The sequence below is a fragment of the Oncorhynchus nerka genome, linkage group LG12 (genome assembly GCF_034236695.1).
Source record: "Oncorhynchus nerka isolate Pitt River linkage group LG12, Oner_Uvic_2.0, whole genome shotgun sequence".
NCBI lineage: Eukaryota > Metazoa > Chordata > Actinopteri > Salmoniformes > Salmonidae > Oncorhynchus > Oncorhynchus nerka.
The window spans coordinates 93,472,794-93,491,057 of NC_088407.1; the positions used below are offsets into that span (position 1 = coordinate 93,472,794).

The window sequence follows — 18,264 nt, forward strand, 5'->3', positions numbered from 1 at the left end:
TCAGTACCATATTAACAATGTACAGGGGAAGGGGGTCAGTACCATATTAACAATGTACAGGGGGAAGGAGACTATATACAGGGTCAGTACCATATTAACAATGTACAGGGGGAAGGAGACTATATACAGGGTCAGTACCATATTAACAATGTACAGGGGGAAGGAGACTATATACAGGGTCAGTACCATATTAACAATGTACAGGGGAAGGAGACTATATACAGGGTCAGTACCATATTAACAATGTACAGGGGAAGGAGTACAGGGTCAGTACCATATTAACAATGTACAGGGGGAAGGAGACTATATACAGGGTCAGTACCATATTAACAATGTACAGGGGGTAAGGAGACTATATACAGGGTCAGTACCATATTAACAATGTACAGGGGGAAGGAGACTATATACAGGGTCAGTACCATATTAACAATGTGACTATATACAGGGTCAGTACCATATTAACAATGTACAGGGGGAAGGAGACTATATACAGGGTCAGTACCATATTAACAATGTACAGGGGGAAGGAGACTATATACAGGGTCAGTACCATATTAACATGTACAGGGGTAAGGAGACTATATACAGGGTCAGTGCCATATTAACAATGTACAGGGATAGGAGACTATATGGAGTGCCATATTAGATAGATATGTATAGGGGTAAGGTGACTATATACAGGGTCAGTACCATATTAACAATGCACAGGGGGAAGGAGACTATATACAGGGTCAGTACCATATTAACAATGTACAGGGGGAAGGAGACTATATACAGGGTCAGTACCATATTAACAATGTACAGGGGGAAGGAGACTATATACAGGGTCAGTACCATATTAACAATGTACAGGGGGAAGGAGACTATATACAGGGTCAGTACCATATTAACAATGTACAGGGGAAGGAGACTATATACAGGGTCAGTACCATATTAACAATGTACAGGGATACTGGAGTGATGGAGGTAGATATGTATAGGGGTAAGGTGACTATATACAGGGTCAGTGCCATATTAACATGTACAGGGGGAAGGAGACTATATACAGGGTCAGTACCATATTAACAATGTACAGGGGGAAGGAGACTATATACAGGGTCAGTACCATATTAACAATGTACAGGGATACTGGAGTGATGGAGGTAGATATGTATAGGGGTAAGGTGACTATATACAGGGTCAGTACCATATTAACAATGTACAGGGGGAAGGAGACTATATACAGGGTCAGTACCATATTAACAATGTACAGGGGGAAGGAGACTATATACAGGGTCAGTACCATATTAACAATGTACAGGGATACTGGAGTGATGGAGGTAGATATGTATAGGGTTGAAGGAGACAGGGATACTGGAGTGATGGAGGTAGATATGTATAGGGGTAAGGTGACAGGGATACTGGAGTGATGGAGGTAGATATGTATAGGGGGAAGGAGACAGGGATACTGGAGTGATGGAGGTAGATATGTATAGGGGGAAGGAGACAGGGATACTGGAGTGATGGAGGTAGATATGTAAAGGGGAAGGAGACAGGGATACTGGAGTGATGGAGGTAGATATGTATAGGGGGAAGGAGACAGGGATACTGGAGTGATGGAGGTAGATATGTATAGGGGTAAGGTGACAGGGATACTGGCGTGATGGAGGTAGATATGTATAGGGGGAAGGAGACAGGGATACTGGAGTGATGGAGGTACATATGTATAGGGGGAAGGAGACAGGGATACTGGAGTGATGGAGGTAGATATGTATAGGGGAAGGAGACAGGGATACTGGAGTGATGGAGGTAGATATGTATAGGGGGAAGGAGACAGGGATACTGGAGTGATGGAGGTAGATATGTATAGGGGGAAGGGGACAGGGATACTGGAGTGATGGAGGTAGATAAGTAGAGGGGTAAGGTGACTATATACAGGGTCAGTTCCATATTAACAATGTACAGGGATACTGGAGTGATGGAGGTAGATATGTCAAATAAGTCTGGCTGCACAACCGAATGGCAAAAGTATTGCAAATTGAGAAGTCAGACGATATTGCCATTCCTATTTGGCATATCTTCATTTTAAGCCTACTACAAAGTGTGTGCCCTCAGTTCTGTAGGGAAGCAAAAGTTCTTCCCAAGAACAGTAAAGCCCCCTTTACTGGCTCAAATAGCTGACCAATCAACCTGTTACCAACCCTTAGTAAACTTCTGGAAAAAAATTGTGTTTGACCAGATACAATGCTATTTTACAGTAAACCAATTGTCAACAGAATTTCAGCATGCTGATAGGGAAGGACTTTCAACAAGCACAGCACTTACACAAATGACTGATAATTGGCTGAGAGAAATTGATGATAAAATATTGTGGGGGCTGTTTTGTTAGACTTCAGTGCCGGCTTTTGACATTATCGATCATAATCTGCTGCTGAAAAAACATTGTATGGCTTAATACCCCCTGCTATATTGTGGATAAAGAGTTACCTGTCTAACAGAACACAGAGGGTGTTCTTTAATGGAAGCCTCTCCAATATAATCCAGGTAGAATCAGGAATTCCCCAGGGCAGCTGTTTAGGCCCCTTACTTTTTTCAATTTTTACTAACGACATGCCACTGGCTTTGAGTAAAGCCGGTGTGTCTATGTATGCGGATGACTCAACACTATACATGTCAGCTACTACAGCAACTGAAATGACTGCAACACTTAACAAAGAGTTGCAGTTAGTTTCAGAATGGTTGGCAAGGAATCAGTTAGTCCTAGATATTTATACATTATATTATCTCTGACTGTCTGTCTCCCCATAGAGAGGCTTATTATCTCTGTCTGGCTCCTCATAGAGATGCTTATTATCTCTGTCTGCCTCCTCATAGAGAGGCGTATTATCTCTGACTGTCTCCTCATAGAGAGGCTTATTATCTCTGACTGTCTCTTCATAGAGAGGCTTATTATCTCTGTCTCCTCATAGAGAGGCTTATTATCTCTGACTGTCTCCTCATAGAGAGGCGAATTGTCTCTGACTGTCTCCTCATAGAGAGGCTTATTATCTCTGACTGTCTCAGTCTATCTAATCTTCAGGGAATTATAATGTGATCTGAAATTGAAATGTCTTCTTCTCTCTCCTGCTGTCTGTCTGTCCCCCTCTCTCTCCTGCTGTCTGTCTGTCCCCTCTCTCTCCCGCTGTCTGTCTGTCCCCTCTCTCTCCTGCTGTCTGTCTGTCCCCTCTCTCTCCTGCTGTCTGTCTGTCCCCCTCTCTCTCCTGCTGTCTGTCTGTCCCCCTCTCTCTCCCGCTGTCTGTCTGTCCCCCTCTCTCTCCCGCTGTCTGTCTGTCCCCCTCTCTCTCCCGCTGTCTGTCTGTCCCCTCTCTCTCCCGCTGTCTGTCTGTCCCCCTCTCTCTCCCGCTGTCTGTCTGTCCCCTCTCTCTCCCTCTGTCTGTCTGTCCCCCTCTCTCTCCTGCTGTCTGTCTGTCTGTCCCCCTCTCTCTCCCACTGTCTGTCTGTCCCCTCTCTCTCCCGCTGTCTGTCTGTCCCCCTCTCTCTCCTGCTGTCTGTCTGTCCCCCTCTCTCTCCTGCTGTCTGTCTGTCTGTCCCCCTCTCTCTCCTGCTGTCTGTCTGTCCCCTCTCTCTCCCGCTGTCTGTCTGTCCCCCTCTCTCTCCTGCTGTCTGTCTGTCCCCTCTCTCTCCCACTGTCTGTCCCCGCTCTTTTTCCATCAGACGACGCCACAGATAAGGACCTGTCAGACCTGGTCTCAGAGATGGAGATGATGAAGATGATTGGAAAACACAAAAACATCCTCAACCTGCTGGGAGCATGTACACAGGATGGTAAATTACAGATCGTACGACCCTGACATACTGTAACAGCTCTTTAACAAAGAATGAGTCCACCAGATCAGAGGCAGTAGGGATGACCAGGGATGTTCTCTGTTTAGTGAGTCCTCCAGATCAGAGGCAGTAGGGATGACCAGGGATGTTCTCTGTTTAGTGAGTCCTCCAGATCAGAGACAGTAGGGATGACCAGGGATGTTCTCTGTTTAGTGAGTCCTCCAGATCAGAGGCAGTAGGGATGACCAGGGATGTTCTCTGTTTAGTGAGTCCTCCAGATCAGAGGTAGTAGTGATGACCAGGGATGTTCTCTGTTTAGTGAGTCCTCCAGATCAGAGACAGTAGGGATGACCAGGGATGTTCTCTGTTTAGTGAGTCCTCCAGATCAAAGCCAGTAGAGATGACCAGGGATGTTCTCTGTTTAGTGAGTCCACCAGATCAGAGGCAGTAGGGATGACCAGGGATGTTCTCTGTTTAGTGAGTCCTCCAGATCAGAGACAGTAGGGATGACCAGGGATGTTCTCTGTTTAGTGAGTCCTCCAGATCAGAGACAGTAGGGATGACCAGGGATGTTCTCTGTTTAGTGAGTCCTCCAGATCAGAGGCAGTAGGGAGGACCAGGGATGTTCTCTGTTTAGTGAGTGGGGTGGCCAGTCCTCTTCTGGCTGTGCTGGGTGTAGATTATAACAGAACATGGCCAAGATGTTCAAATGTTCATAAATGACCAGCAGGGTCAAATAATAATAATCACAGTAGTTGTCGAGGGTGCAGCAAGTCAGCACCTCAGGAGTAAATGTCAGTTGGCCTTTCATAGCCGATCATTAAGAGTATCTCTACCACTCCTGCTGTCTCTAGAGAGTTGAAAACAGCAGGTCTGGGACAGGTAGCACGTCCGGTGAAAAGGTCAGGGTTCCATAGCCGCAGGCAGAACAGTTGAAACTGGAGCAGCAGCACAGCCCGGTGGACTGGGTACAGCAAGGAGTCATCATGCCAGGTAGTCCTGAGGCATGGTCCTAGGGCTCAGGTCCTCCGAAAGAAAGAAAGAGAGAATTAGAGAGAGCATACTTAAATTCACACAGGACACCGGATAAGACAGGAGAAGTACTCCAGATATAACAAACTGACCCTAGCCCCCCGACACATAAACTACTGCAGCATAAATACTGGAGATGAGACAGGAGGGGTCAGGAGACACTGTGGCCTCATCCGATGGTACCCCCGGACAGGGCCAAACAGGAAGGATATAACCCCACCCACTTTGCCAAAGCACAGCCCCCACACCACTAGAGGGATATCTCCAACCACCAACTTACCATCCTAATACAAGGCTGAGTATAGCCCACAAAGATCTCCGCCACGGCACAACCCAAGGGGGGAGGGGCCAACCCAGACAGGAAGATCACGTCAGTGACACAACCCACTCAAGTGAAGCACCCCTCCTAGGGACGGCATGGAAGAGCACCAGTAAGCCAGTGACTCAGCCCCTGTAATAGGCAGAGAATCCCAGTGGAGAGAGGGGAACCGGCCAGGCAGAGACAGCAGGGGTGGTTCGTTGCTCCAGAGCCTTTCCGTTCACCTTCACACTCCTGGGCCAGACTACACTCAATCATATGACCCACTGAAGAGATGAGTCTTCAGTAAAGACTTAAAGGTTGAGACCGAGTCTGCGTCTCTCACATGGGTAGGCAGACCATTCCATAAAAATGGAGCTCTATAGGAGAAAGCCCTGCCTCCAGCTGTTTGCTTTGAAATTCTAGGGACAATTAGGAGGCCTGCGTCTTGTGACCGTAGCGTACGTGTAGGTATGTACGGCAGGACCAAATCAGAAAGATAGGTAGGAGCAAGCCCATGTAATGCTTGTAGGTTAGCAGTAAAACCTTGAAATCAGCCCTTGCCTTAACAGGAAGCCAGTAATATGATGACATTTTTTGGTTCTAGTCAGGATTCTAGCAGCCGTATTCAGCACTGGAGTTTATTTAGTGCTTTATCCGGGTAGCCGGAAAGTAGAGCATTGCAGTAGTCTAACCTAGAAGTAACAAAAGCATGGATTTATTTTTTCTGTATCATTTTTGGACAGAAAGTTTCTGATTTTTGCAGTGTTACGTAGATGGAAAAAAGCTGTCCTTGAAACAGTCTTGATATGTTCGTCAAAAGAGACATCAGGGTCCAGAGTAACGCCGAGGTCCTTCACAGTTTTATTTGAGACAACTGTACAACCATCAAGATTAATTGTCAGACTCAAGAGAAGATCTCGTTGTTTCTTGGGACCTAGAACAAGCATCTCTGTTTTGTCCGAGTTTAAAAGTAGAACGTTTGCAGCCATCCACTTCCTTATGTCTGAAACACAGGCTTCTAGCGAGGGCAATTTTGGGGCTTCACCATGTTTCATTGAAATGTACAGCTAGCTATGTATCATCCGCATAGCAGGGAAAATTAACATTATGTTTTCGAATTACATCCCCAAGAGGTAAAATATATAGTGAAAACAATAGTGGTCCTAAAACGGAACCTTGAGGAACACCGAAATGTACATGTTCTCTTGATAAGTGTGTGAATTGGACCATTTTCCTGCTAAGCATTCAAACTGTAACAAGTACTTTTGGGTGTCAGTGAAAATGTATGGAGCTAAACGTACATTATCTTCTTTAGGAATATAGTGAAGTAAAAGTAAAAGTTGTCAAAAATATAAATAGTCAAGTAAAGTACAGATACACAAAAAAACTACTGAAAGAGTACTTTAACCTCTTGCCTCTACTTGGGACGCTTGCGTCCCAACTAGAGCTCTGGAAATGCAAATGTGCTACGCTAAATGCTAATAGTATTAGTTAAAACTCAAAAGTTCATTAAAATACACATGCAGGGTATCAAATTAAAGCTACACTCGTTGTGAATCCAGGCAACAAGTCCGATTTTTAAAATGCTTTTTGGCGACAGCATGAGAAGCTATTATCTGATAGCATGCACCAATACACTACAACAGAAAAGCACAGCAGGGGACGTAAACAAAATAATTAGCATTTCGGCGTTACACAAACCGCACAATAAAATAGAAAACAGTCATTACCATTCACCATCTTCTTTGTTGGCACTCCTAGATGTCCCATAAACACTATTGGGTCTTTATTTCGATTAAATCGGGCCATATAAAGCCAAGATATCGTTATATGTAGACTGTGTGATAAACGAAAAAAACAGCGATTTCACAACGTAACGTCATTTTTTTAAATTCAAAAAGTAGACGATAAACTTTCACAAAACACTTCGAAATACGTTTGTAATGCTACTTTAGGTATTAGTAAACGTTAATAAGCGATAAAAATCATCCATAGGCGATGTAGAAATCATTAGCTGTCGTCTTGGAAAAAATTCAGGAGAGAGCTCTTCCGGAATGATCTGGGCGGAGACCGGAGGTAGGTGGTGCCCCTTTTCTTCGGTTCAACCAAGAATCAAAGATGATTCAATTCACAAGACTCTAGACTGGGAGTTGAATGCTCGGTCTTATCTCTTTCGGCTCACTGTTAACAATCCCGCTGTGGGACGACTCATTGCGAGCTCACAGGAAGCTGCAGCGCAAGGATATTTATTTTAACATTTTCTGTGATCAGGTTTTCCTGCGCTTTCCGATGTAACGACATCCGATCCCTCGTTATGTAATAGCCACAGTCGTGATTTAACCAGTTTTAAAAACGTCCGAGGGTTTCCTATCCACACATTCTAACCATATGAACGTACTATATTCCTGGCATGAGTAGCAGGGCGCTGAAATGTTGCGCAATTTTTAACAAAATGTTCAAAAAAGTAGAGGGTCGACTGAAGAGGTTAAAGTATTTTTGCTTAAGTATTTTACACCACTGAAAAGGGTTTAGGTATAAAGTATAAATACAGAATATATATTCCCCAGGTCCCCTGTACGTGTTGGTGGAGTCTTCCAAAGGGAACCTGAGGGAGTACCTGAGAGCCCGTCGGCCCCCGGGGACGGACTACTCCTTCGACACCTGTAAGATCCCTGACGAGCAGCTCACCTTTAAAGACCTGGTGTCCTGTGCCTACCAGGTGGCGCGTGGCATGGAGTACCTGGCCTCACAGAAGGTTGGTGGCATACTGGACAAAGTAGGGTTGCAAAAACCTTTACTTTCCAAAAATTCTCAGGGTTTCTAGAAATCCTGGGTGGAGTTTCTGGATTCCCTGTGATTCCGGGAATGTTCCAACTGGGATTTCTGGAAAACCTTGGCATTTTTGGAAAGCTACCGGAATTTTGCAGCCCTGGTTAGGATTATATATGGTCTATATGCTACAATATGGTATAATACAGTCCAGTGTATTTAGCGGGACTTATTGCTTCCTCTTCCTCAGTGTATCCATAGAGATCTGGCAGCCAGGAACGTCCTGGTAACCGAGGAGAACGTGATGAAGATTGCAGACTTCGGTCTGGCCAGAGATGTGCACAACATAGACATTTTCTGTGATCAAGAAGACTACTAATGATTTAACCAGTTTTAAAAACGTCCGAGGGTTTCCTATCCACACATTCCCCCTATAGCAGACAGTGATTGCAATTTTTAACAAAATGGGAGGTGTGAAGAGGTTAAAGTATTGCTTAAGTATTTTACACCACTGAAAAGGGTTTATGGGTAAAACAGTGATTGGTGGGTGGTGTGGGGGAGGTGTGGCATATCTGTTATGGGTAAAACAGTGATTGGTGGAGGGTGTGGGGGAGGTGTGGTTTATCTGTTATGGGTAAAACAGTGATTGGTGGGGAGTGTGGGGGAGGTGTGGCATATCTGTTATGGGTAAGACAGTGATTGGTGGTTAGGTATGGTCTATATGCTACAATATGGTATAATACAGTCCAGTGTATTTAGCGGGACTTAGCTTCCTCTTCCTCAGTGTATCCATAGAGATCTGGCAGCCATATCTGTTATGGGTAAGACAGTGATTGGTGGAGGTGTGGGATATATCTGTTATGGGTAAGACAGTGATTGGTGGGGGTGTGGTATATCTGTTATGGGTAAGACAGTGATTGGGTGGGTGTGGTATATCTGTTATGGGTAAGTGATTGGTGGGGATTGGTGTGTGGTATATCTGTTATGGGTAAGACAGTGATTGGTGGAGGTGTGGTATATCTGTTATGGGTAAGACAGTGATTGGTGGGGGTGGGGTATATCTGTTATGGGTAAGACAGTGATTGGTGGGGGTGGGGGAGGTGTGGTAAGACAGTGATTGGGGGGGTGGGGAGGTGTGGTAAGACAGTGATTGGTGGGGGGTGGGGGATCTGTTATGGTAAGACAGTGATTGGTGGGGGTGGGGTACATCTGTTATGGGTAAGACAGTGATTGGTGGGGGTATATCTGTTATGGCTAAGACAGTGATTGGTGGAGGTATATCTGTTATGGGTAAGACAGTGATTGGTGAGTGGGTATATCTGTTATGGCTAAGACAGTGATTGGTGGGGGGTATATCTGTTATGGGTAAGACAGTGATTGGTGGGGTATATCTGTTATGGCTAAGACAGTGATTGGTGATTGGGGGTATATCTGTTATGGGTAAGACAGTGATTGGTGAGGGGTGTATTTGTTATGGGTAAGACAGTGATTGGTGGGGGTGTATTTGTTATGGGTAAAACAGTGATTGTTGGGGGGTGTGGGGGGAGGTGTGGTATATCTGTTATGGCTAAGACAGTGATTGGTGGAGGTATATCTGTTATGGGTAAGACAGTGATTGGTGAGGGGTATATCTGTTATGGCTAAGACAGTGATTGGTGGGGGTATATCTGTTATGGGTAAGACAGTGATTGGTGGGGGGTATATCTGTTATGGGTAAGACAGTGATTGGTGGGGGTGGGGTATATCTGTTATGGCTAAGACAGTTATTGGTGGGGGGTATATCTGTTATGGGTAAGACAGTGATTGGTGGGGGGTGGGGTATATCTGTTATGGGTAATACAGTGATTGGTGGGGGTGGGGTATATCTGTTATGGGTAAGACAGTGATTGTTGGGGGTGGGGTATATCTGTTATGGGTAATACAGTGATTGGTGGGGGTGGGGTATATCTGTTATGGGTAAGACAGTGATTGGTGGGGGTATATCTGTTATGGGTAAACCAGTGATTGGTGGGGGTGGGGTATATCTGTTATGGCTAAGACAGTGATTGGTGGGGGGTATATCTGTTATGGCTAAGACAGTGATTGTGGGGGGGTATATCTGTTATGGCTAAGACAGTGATTGGTGGAGGTATATCTGTTATGGGTAAACCAGTGATTGGTGGGGGGTATATCTGTTATGGGTAAGACAGTGATTGGTGGAGGTATATATGTTATGGCTAAGACAGTGATTGGTGGGGGGTATATCTGTTATGGCTAAGACAGTGATTGGTGGAGGTATATCTGTTATGTGTAAACCAGTGATTGGTGGGGGTGGGGTATATCTGTTATGGGTAAGACAGTGATTGGTGGGGGTGGGGTATATCTGTTATGGGTAAACCAGTGATTGGTGGGGGTGTGGTATATCTGTTATGGGTAAGACAGTGATTGGTGGGGGGTATATCTGTTATGGGTAAGACAGTGATTGGTGGGGGGTATATCTGTTATGGGTGTTTTGATCCGTTGTGCTGAGACAGCTGTTCTGTTGTCTGTGTGTTGTTGCAGGGTCGTCTACCTGTGAAATGGATGGCTCCAGAGGCTCTGTTCGACCGCGTCTACACGCACCAGAGCGATGTGTAAGTTGACACAGCCAGCCACACAGCATGCCTCCGGTCTGCCCATGTAGAGAGATATGCAGGACAGGAGGAATGTATTGTAATATCATGACTTTGTGAATTAGCCTCAATTACCATCAAAACCACATGTGAATATGGATTGATATATCTCAGTCCTGTTGTCTCGGTCCTGTTGTATCAGTCCTGTTGTCTCAGTCCTGTTGTCTCAGTCCTGTTGTCTCGGTCCTGTTGTCTCGGTCCTGTTGTATCGGTCCTGTTGTCTCGGTCCTGTTGTCTCGGTCCTGTTGTATCGGTCCTGTTGTATCGGTCCTGTTGTCTCAGTCCTGTCTCAGTCCTGTTGTATCAGTCCTGTCTCAGTCCTGTTGTACCGGTCCTGTTGTATCAGCCCTGTCTCAATCCTGTTGTATCGGTCCTGTTGTATCGGTCCTGTTGTCTCAGTCCTGTCTCAGTCCTGTTGTATCAGTCCTGTCTCAGTCCTGTTGTACCGGTCCTGTTGTATCAGTCCTGTCTCAGTCCTGTTGTCTCAGTCCTGTTGTCTCAGTCCTGTTGTATCAGTCCTGTTGTATCGGTCCTGTTGTATCGGTCCTGTTGTCTCGGTCCTGTTGTCTCGGTCCTGTTGTCTCGGTCCTGTTGTCTCAGTCCTGTTGTCTCAGTCCTGTTGTATCAGTCCTGTTGTATCGGTCCTGTTGTATCGGTCCTGTTGTCTCAGTCCTGTTGTATCAGTCCTGTTGTATCAGTCCTGTTGTCTCAGTCCTGTTGTATCAGTCCTGTTGTCTCGGTCCTGTTGTATCAGTCCTGTTGTCTCAGTCCTGTTGTATCGGTCCTGTTGTATCGGTCCTGTTGTATCGGTCCTGTTGTCTCGGTCATGTTGTATCAGTCCTGTTGTATCAGTCCTGTTGTATCAGTCCTGTCTCGGTCCTGTTGTCTCGGTCCTGTTGTATCAGTCCTGTTGTCTCAGTCCTGTTGTATCAGTCCTGTTGTATCAGTCCTGTTGTCTCAGTCCTGTTGTCTCGGTCCTGTCTCAGTCCTGTTGTCTCAGTCCTGTTGTCTCAGTCCTGTTGCCTCGGTCCTGTTGTCTCAGTCCTGTTGTATCAGTCCTGCTGTATCAGTCCTGCTGTCTCATTTTACATTACATTACATTTAAGTCATTTAGCAGACGCTCTTATCCAGAGCGACTTACAAATTGGTGCATTCACCTTATGACATCCAGTGGAACAGTAGTGCATCTAAATATTTTAGGGGGGGGGGTGAGAGGGATTACTTTATCCTATCCTAGGTATTCCTTAAAGAGGTGGGGTTTCAGGTGTCTCCGGAAGGTGGTGATTGACTCCTCTGTCCTGGCGTCGTGAGGGAGTTTGTTCCACCATTGGGGGGCCAGAGCAGCGAACAGTTTTGACTGGGCTGAGCGGGAACTGTACTTCCTCAGTGGTAGGGAGGCGAGCAGGCCAGAGGTGGATGGACGCAGTGCCCTTGTTTTGGTGTAGGGCCTGATCAGAGCCTGGAGGTACTGGGGTGCCGTTCCCCTCACAGCTCCGTAGGCAAGCACCATGGTCTTGTAGCGGATGCAAGCTTCAACTGGAAGCCAGTGGAGAGAGCGGAGGAGCGGGGTGACGTGAGAGAACTTGGGAAGGTTGAACACCAGACGGGCTGCGGCGTTTTGGATGAGTTGTAGGGGTTTAATGGCACAGGCAGGGAGCCCAGCCAACAGCGAGTTGCAGTAATCCAGACGGGAGATGACAAGTGCCTGGATTAGGACCTGCGCCGCTTCCTGTGTGAGGCAGGGTCGTACTCTGCGGATGTTGTAGAGCATGAACCTACAGGAACGGGCCACCGCCTTGATGTTAGTTGAGAACGACAGGGTGTTGTCCAGGATCACGCCAAGGTTCTTAGCGCTCTGGGAGGAGGACACAATGGAGTTGTCAACCGTGATGGCGAGATCATGGAACGGGCAGTCCTTCCCCGGGAGGAAGAGCAGCTCCGTCTTGCCGAGGTTCAGCTTGAGGTGGTGATCCGTCATCCACACTGATATGTCTGCCAGACATGCAGAGATGCGATTCGCCACCTGGTCATCAGAAGGGGAAAGGAGAAGATTAATTGTGTGTCGTCTGCATAGCAATGATAGGAGAGACCATGTGAGGTTATGACAGAGCCAAGTGACTTGGTGTATAGCGAGAATAGGAGAGGGCCTAGAACAGAGCCCTGGGGACACCAGTGGTGAGGAGACGGATTCTCGCCACGCCACCTGGTAGGAGCGACCTGTCAGGTAGGACGCAATCCAAGCGTGGGCAGCGCCGGAGATGCCCAACTCGGAGAGGGTGGAGAGGAGGATCTGATGGTTCACAGTATCGAAGGCAGCCGATAGGTCTAGAAGGATGAGAGCAGAGGAGAGAGTTAGCTTTAGCAGTGCGGAGCGCCTCCGTGATACAGAGAAGAGCAGTCTCAGTTGAATGACTAGTCTTGAAACCTGACTGATTTGGATCAAGAAGGTCATTCTGAGAGAGATAGCGGGAGAGCTGGCCAAGGACGGCACGTTCAAGAGTTTTGGAGAGAAAAGAAAGAAGGGATACTGGTCTGTAGTTGTTGACATCGGAGGGATCGAGTGTATGTTTTTTCAGAAGGGGTGCAACTCTCGCTCTCTTGAAGACGGAAGGGACGTAGCCAGCGGTCAGGGATGAGTTGATGAGCCAGGTGAGGTAAGGGAGAAGGTCTCCGGAAATGGTCTGGAGAAGAGAGGAGGGGATAGGGTCAAGCGGGCAGGTTGTTGGGCGGCCGGCCGTCACAAGACGCGAGATTTCATCTGGAGAGAGAGGGGAGAAAGAGGTCAGAGCACAGGGTAGGGCAGTGTGAGCAGAACCAGCGGTGTTGTTTGACTTAGCAAACGAGGATCGGATGTCGTCGACCTTCTTTTCAAAATGGTTGACGAAGTCATCTGCAGAGAGGGGAGGAGGGGGGGAGGAGGATTCAGGAGGGAGGAGAAGGTGGCAAAGAGCTTCCTAGGGTTAGAGGCAGATGCTTGGAATTTAGAGTGGTAGAAAGTGGCTTTAGCAGCAGAGAGAGAAGAGGAAAATGTAGAGAGGAGGGAGTGAAAGGATGCCAGGTCCGCAGGGAGGCGCAGTTTTCCTCCATTTCCGCTCGGCTGCCCGGAGCCCTGTTCTGTGAGCTCGCAATGAGTCGTCGAGCCACGGAGCGGGAGGGGAGGACCGAGCCGGCCTGGAGGATAGGGGACATAGAGAGTCAAAGGATGCAGAAAGGGAGGAGAGGAGGGTTGAGGAGGCAGAATCAGGAGATAGGTTGGAGAAGGTTTGAGCAGACGGAAGAGATGATAGGATGGAAGAGGAGAGAGTAGCGGGGAGAGAGAGCGAAGGTTGGGACGGCGCGATACCATCCGAGTAGGGGCAGTGTGGGAAGTGTTGGATGAGAGCGAGAGGGAAAAGGATACAAGGTAGTGGTCGGAGACTTGGAGGGGAGTTGCAATGAGGTTAGTGGAAAAACAGCATCTAGTAAAGATGAGGTCGAGCGTATTTCCTGCCTTGTGAGTAGGGGGGAAGGTGAGAGGGTGAGGTCAAAGAGGAGAGGAGTGGAAAGAAGGAGGCAGAGAGGAATGAGTCAAAGGTAGACGTGGGGGAGGTTAAAGTCGCCCAGAACTGTGAGAGGTGAGCCGTCCTCAGGAAAGGAGCTTATCAAGGCATCAAGCTCATTGATGAACTCTCCGAGGGAACCTGGAGGGCGATAAATTATAAGGATGTTAAGCTTGAAAGGGCTGGTAACTGTGACAGCATGGAATTCCAAGGAGGCGATAGACAGATGGGTAAGGGGAGAAAGAGAATGACCACTTGGGAGAGATGAGGATCCCGGTGCCACCACCCCGCTGACCAGAAGCTCTCGGGGTGTGCGAGAACACGTGGGCAGACGAAGAGAGAGCAGTAGGAGTAGCAGTGTTGTCTGTGGTGATCCATGTTTCCGTCAGTGCCAAGAAGTCGAGGGACTGGAGGGAGGCATAGGCTGAGATGAACTCTGCCTTGTCGGCCGCAGATCGGCAGTTCCAGAGGCTACCGGAGACCTGGAACTCCACGTGGGTCGTGCGCGCTGGGACCACCAGACCACCAGCGGTGTGGAGCGTTTGTATGGTCTGTGCAGAGAGGAGAGAACAGGGATAGACAGACACATAGTTGACAGGCTACACAAGAGGCTACGCTAATGCAAAGGAGATTGGAATGACAAGTGGACTACACGTCTCGAGTGTTCAGAAAGTTAAGCTTACGTAGCAAGAATCTTATTGACTAAAATGATTAAAATGATACAGTACTGCTGAAGTAGGCTAGCTGGCAGAGGCTGCGTTGTTGACTATGTAGGCTAGCTGGCAGTGGCTGTGTTGTTGACACTACACTAATCAAGTCGTTCCGTTGAGTGTAATAGTTTCTACTGTGCTGCTATTCGGGGCTAGCTGGCTAGCTAGCAGTGTTGATTACGTTACGTTGCGTTAAAAGAACGACAATAGCTGGCTAGCTAACCTAGGAAATCGCTCTAGACTACACAATTATCTTTGATACAAAGACGGCTATGTAGCTAGCTATGTAGCTAGCTACGATCAAACAAATCAAGCCGTTGTACTGTAATGAAATGAAATGAAAAAAATGTGATACTACCTGTGGAGCGAAGCGAAATGCGACCGGATTGTTGAGTGCGGAAGTTCTGTTCGGTAGACGTTGGCTAGCTGTTGGCTAGCTAGCAGTGTCTCCTACGTTAAGGACGACAAATAGCTGGCTAGCTAACCTCGGTAAATTAAGATAATCACTCTAAAACTACACACTCTAAACTACACAATTATCTTGGAAACGAAGACAGCAAAGACAACTATGTAGCTAGCTAACACTACACTAATCAAGTCGTTCAGTTGAGTGTAATAGTTGTGCTGCTAATCGGTAGACGGTGGACGTTAGCTAGCTGGCTAGCTGCAGGGCAGATAGCAGTGTAGACTGCGTTAGGACGACGAAATACGATAATTACGCAATTATCTATGATACAAAGACGGCTATGTAGCTAGCTAAGAAGAAATTGCTAAGATTAGACAAATCAAACCGTTGTACTATAATGAAATGTAATGAAATGTAATACTACCTGCGGACCGAGTGCAGATGCGACCGCTCGCTCCAACCCGGAAGTAGTATCAGTCCTGTCTCAGTCCTGTATCAGTCCTGCTGTCTCAGTCCTGTTGTATCAGTCCTGTCTCAATCCTGTTGTCTCAGTCCTGTTGTCTCGGTCCTGTTGTCTCGGTCCTGTTGTCTCGGTCCTGTTGTCTCGGTCCTGTTGTATCGGTCCTGCTGTCTCGGTCCTGTTGTATCGGTCCTGCTGTCTCAGTCCTGTTGTCTCGGTCCTGTTGTATCAGTCCTGTTGTCTCGGTCCTGTTGTATCAGTCCTGTCTCAGTCCTGTTGTCTCGGTCCTGTTGTATCAGTCCTGTCTCAGTCCTGTTGTCTCAGTCCTGTTGTATCAGTCCTGTTGTATCGGTCCTGTTGTATCGGTCCTGTTGTCTCGGTCCTGTTGTCTCGGTCCTGTTGTCTCAGTCCTGTTGTATCGGTCCTGTTGTATCGGTCCTGTTGTCTCGGTCCTGTTGTATCGGTCCTGTTGTCTCGGTCCTGTTGTATCAGTCCTGTTGTATCAGTCCTGTTGTATCAGTCCTGTCTCGGTCCTGTTGTCTCGGTCCTGTTGTATCAGTCCTGTTGTCTCAGTCCTGTTGTATCAGTCCTGTTGTATCAGTCCTGTTGTCTCGGTCCTGTTGTATCGGTCCTGTTGTCTCAGTCCTGTTGTCTCGGTCCTGTTGTCTCGGTCCTGTTGTCTCTGTCCTGTTGTCTCGGTCCTATTGTCTCAGTCCTGTTGTCTCGGTTCTTTTGTCTCGGTCCTTTTGTCTCGGTCCTGTTGTCTCGGTCCTGTTGTCTCAGTCCTGCTGTCTCAGTCCTGTTGTCTCAGTCCTGTTGTATCAGTCCTGTCTCGGTCCTGTTGTATCGGTCCTGTTGTATCAGTCCTGTCTCGGTCCTGTTGTATCGGTCCTGTTGTATCAGTCCTGTTGTCTCGGTCCTGTTGTCTCAGTCCTGTTGTATCAGTCCTGTCTCAGTCCTGTTGTCTCAGTCCTGTTGTCTCGGTCCTGTTGTCTCGGTCCTGTTGTCTCGGTCCTGTTGTCTCTGTACTGTTGTCTCAGTCCTGTTGTCTCAGTCCTGCTGTCTCAGTCCTGTTGTCTCGGTCCTGTTGTCTCGGTCCTGTTAACGAGACTATATACAGGAGGTACCAGTACAGAGTCAATGTGGAGACTATATACAGGAGGTACCGGTACAGAGTCAATGTGGACGCTATATACAGGGGGTACCGTTACAGAGTCAATGTGGAGGCTATATACAGGAGGTACCGGTACAGAGTCAATGTGGACGCTATATACAGGAGGTACCAGTACAGGGTCAGTGTGGAGGCTATATACAGGAGGTACCAGTACAGAGTCAATGTGGAGACTATATACAGGAGGTACCGGTACAGAGTCAATGTGGACGCTATATACAGGGGGTACCGGTACAGAGTCAATGTGGAGGCTATATACAGGGGGTACCGGTACAGAGTCAATGTGGAGGCTGTATACAGGAGGTACCGGTACAGAGTCAATGTGGACGCTATATACAGGGGGTACCGGTACCGAGTCAATGTGGAGGCTATATACAGGGGGTACCGGTACAGAGTCAATGTGGAGGCTATATACAGGGTGTTACGGTACAGAGTCAATGTGGACGCTATATACAGGGGATACCAGTACAGAGTCAATGTGGAGGCTATATACAGGGGGTACCAGTACAGAGTCAATGTGGAAACTATATACAGGGGGTACCAGTACAGAGTCAATGTGGAGGCTATATACAAGGTGTTACGGTACAGAGTCAATGTGGAGGCTATATACAGGGGGTACCGGTACAGAGTCAATGTGGACACTATATACAGGGTGTTACGGTACAGTCAATGTGGAGGCTATATACAGGGGGTACCGGTACAGAGTCAATGTGGAGGCTATATACAGGGTGTTACGGTACAGAGTCAATGTGGAGGCTATATACAGGGGGTACCGGTACAGAGTCAATGTGGAGGCTATATACAGGGTGTTACGGTACAGAGTCAATGTGGAGGCTATATACAGGGGGTACCAGTACAGAGTCAATGTGGCGGCTATATACAGGGTGTTACGGTACAGAGTCAATGTGGAGGCTATATACAGAGGGTACCAGTACAGAGTCAATGTGGCGGCTATATACAGGGGGTACCAGTACAGAGTCAATGTGGAGGCTATATACAGGGTATTACGGTACAGAGTCAATGTGGAGGCTATATACAGAGGGTACCAGTACAGAGTCAATGTGGCGGCTATATACAGGGGTACCGGTACCGAGTCAGTGTGCGGGGGTACATGTTAGTTGAGGTAATTTGTACATGGAGGTAGGGGTGAAGTGACTATGCATAGATAAACAGTGAGTAGTAGCAGTGTACAAAACAAATGGAAGGGATGGGGGGGTGCCATTAGATTAATTGTTCAGCAGTGTTATGGCTTGGGGGTAGAAGCTGTTAAGGAGCCTTTTGGTCCTAGACTTGGTGCTCCGTTACAGCATGCCGTGCGGTAGCAGAGAAAACAGTCTTTGACTTGGGTGACTGAATCTATGACGATTTTATGGGCTTTTCCCTGACACCGCCTATTATATAGGTCCTGGATGGCAGGAAGA

The 18,264-nt window shown here is 47.4% G+C and overlaps 1 protein-coding gene across 1 annotated transcript in view; it reads left to right on the forward strand.

Annotated features, from left to right (window-relative positions):
• fgfr3 (fibroblast growth factor receptor 3) overlaps positions 1-18,264 on the forward strand; it is a 231,061-nt gene that overhangs the window by 204,599 nt on the left and 8,198 nt on the right. The window contains 5 exon segments of the mRNA XM_065025045.1: positions 3,694-3,804; positions 7,705-7,892; positions 8,157-8,265; positions 8,550-8,593; positions 10,448-10,518. Of these exon segments, the coding sequence (XP_064881117.1) occupies positions 3,694-3,804; positions 7,705-7,892; positions 8,157-8,265; positions 8,550-8,593; positions 10,448-10,518 (523 nt within the window).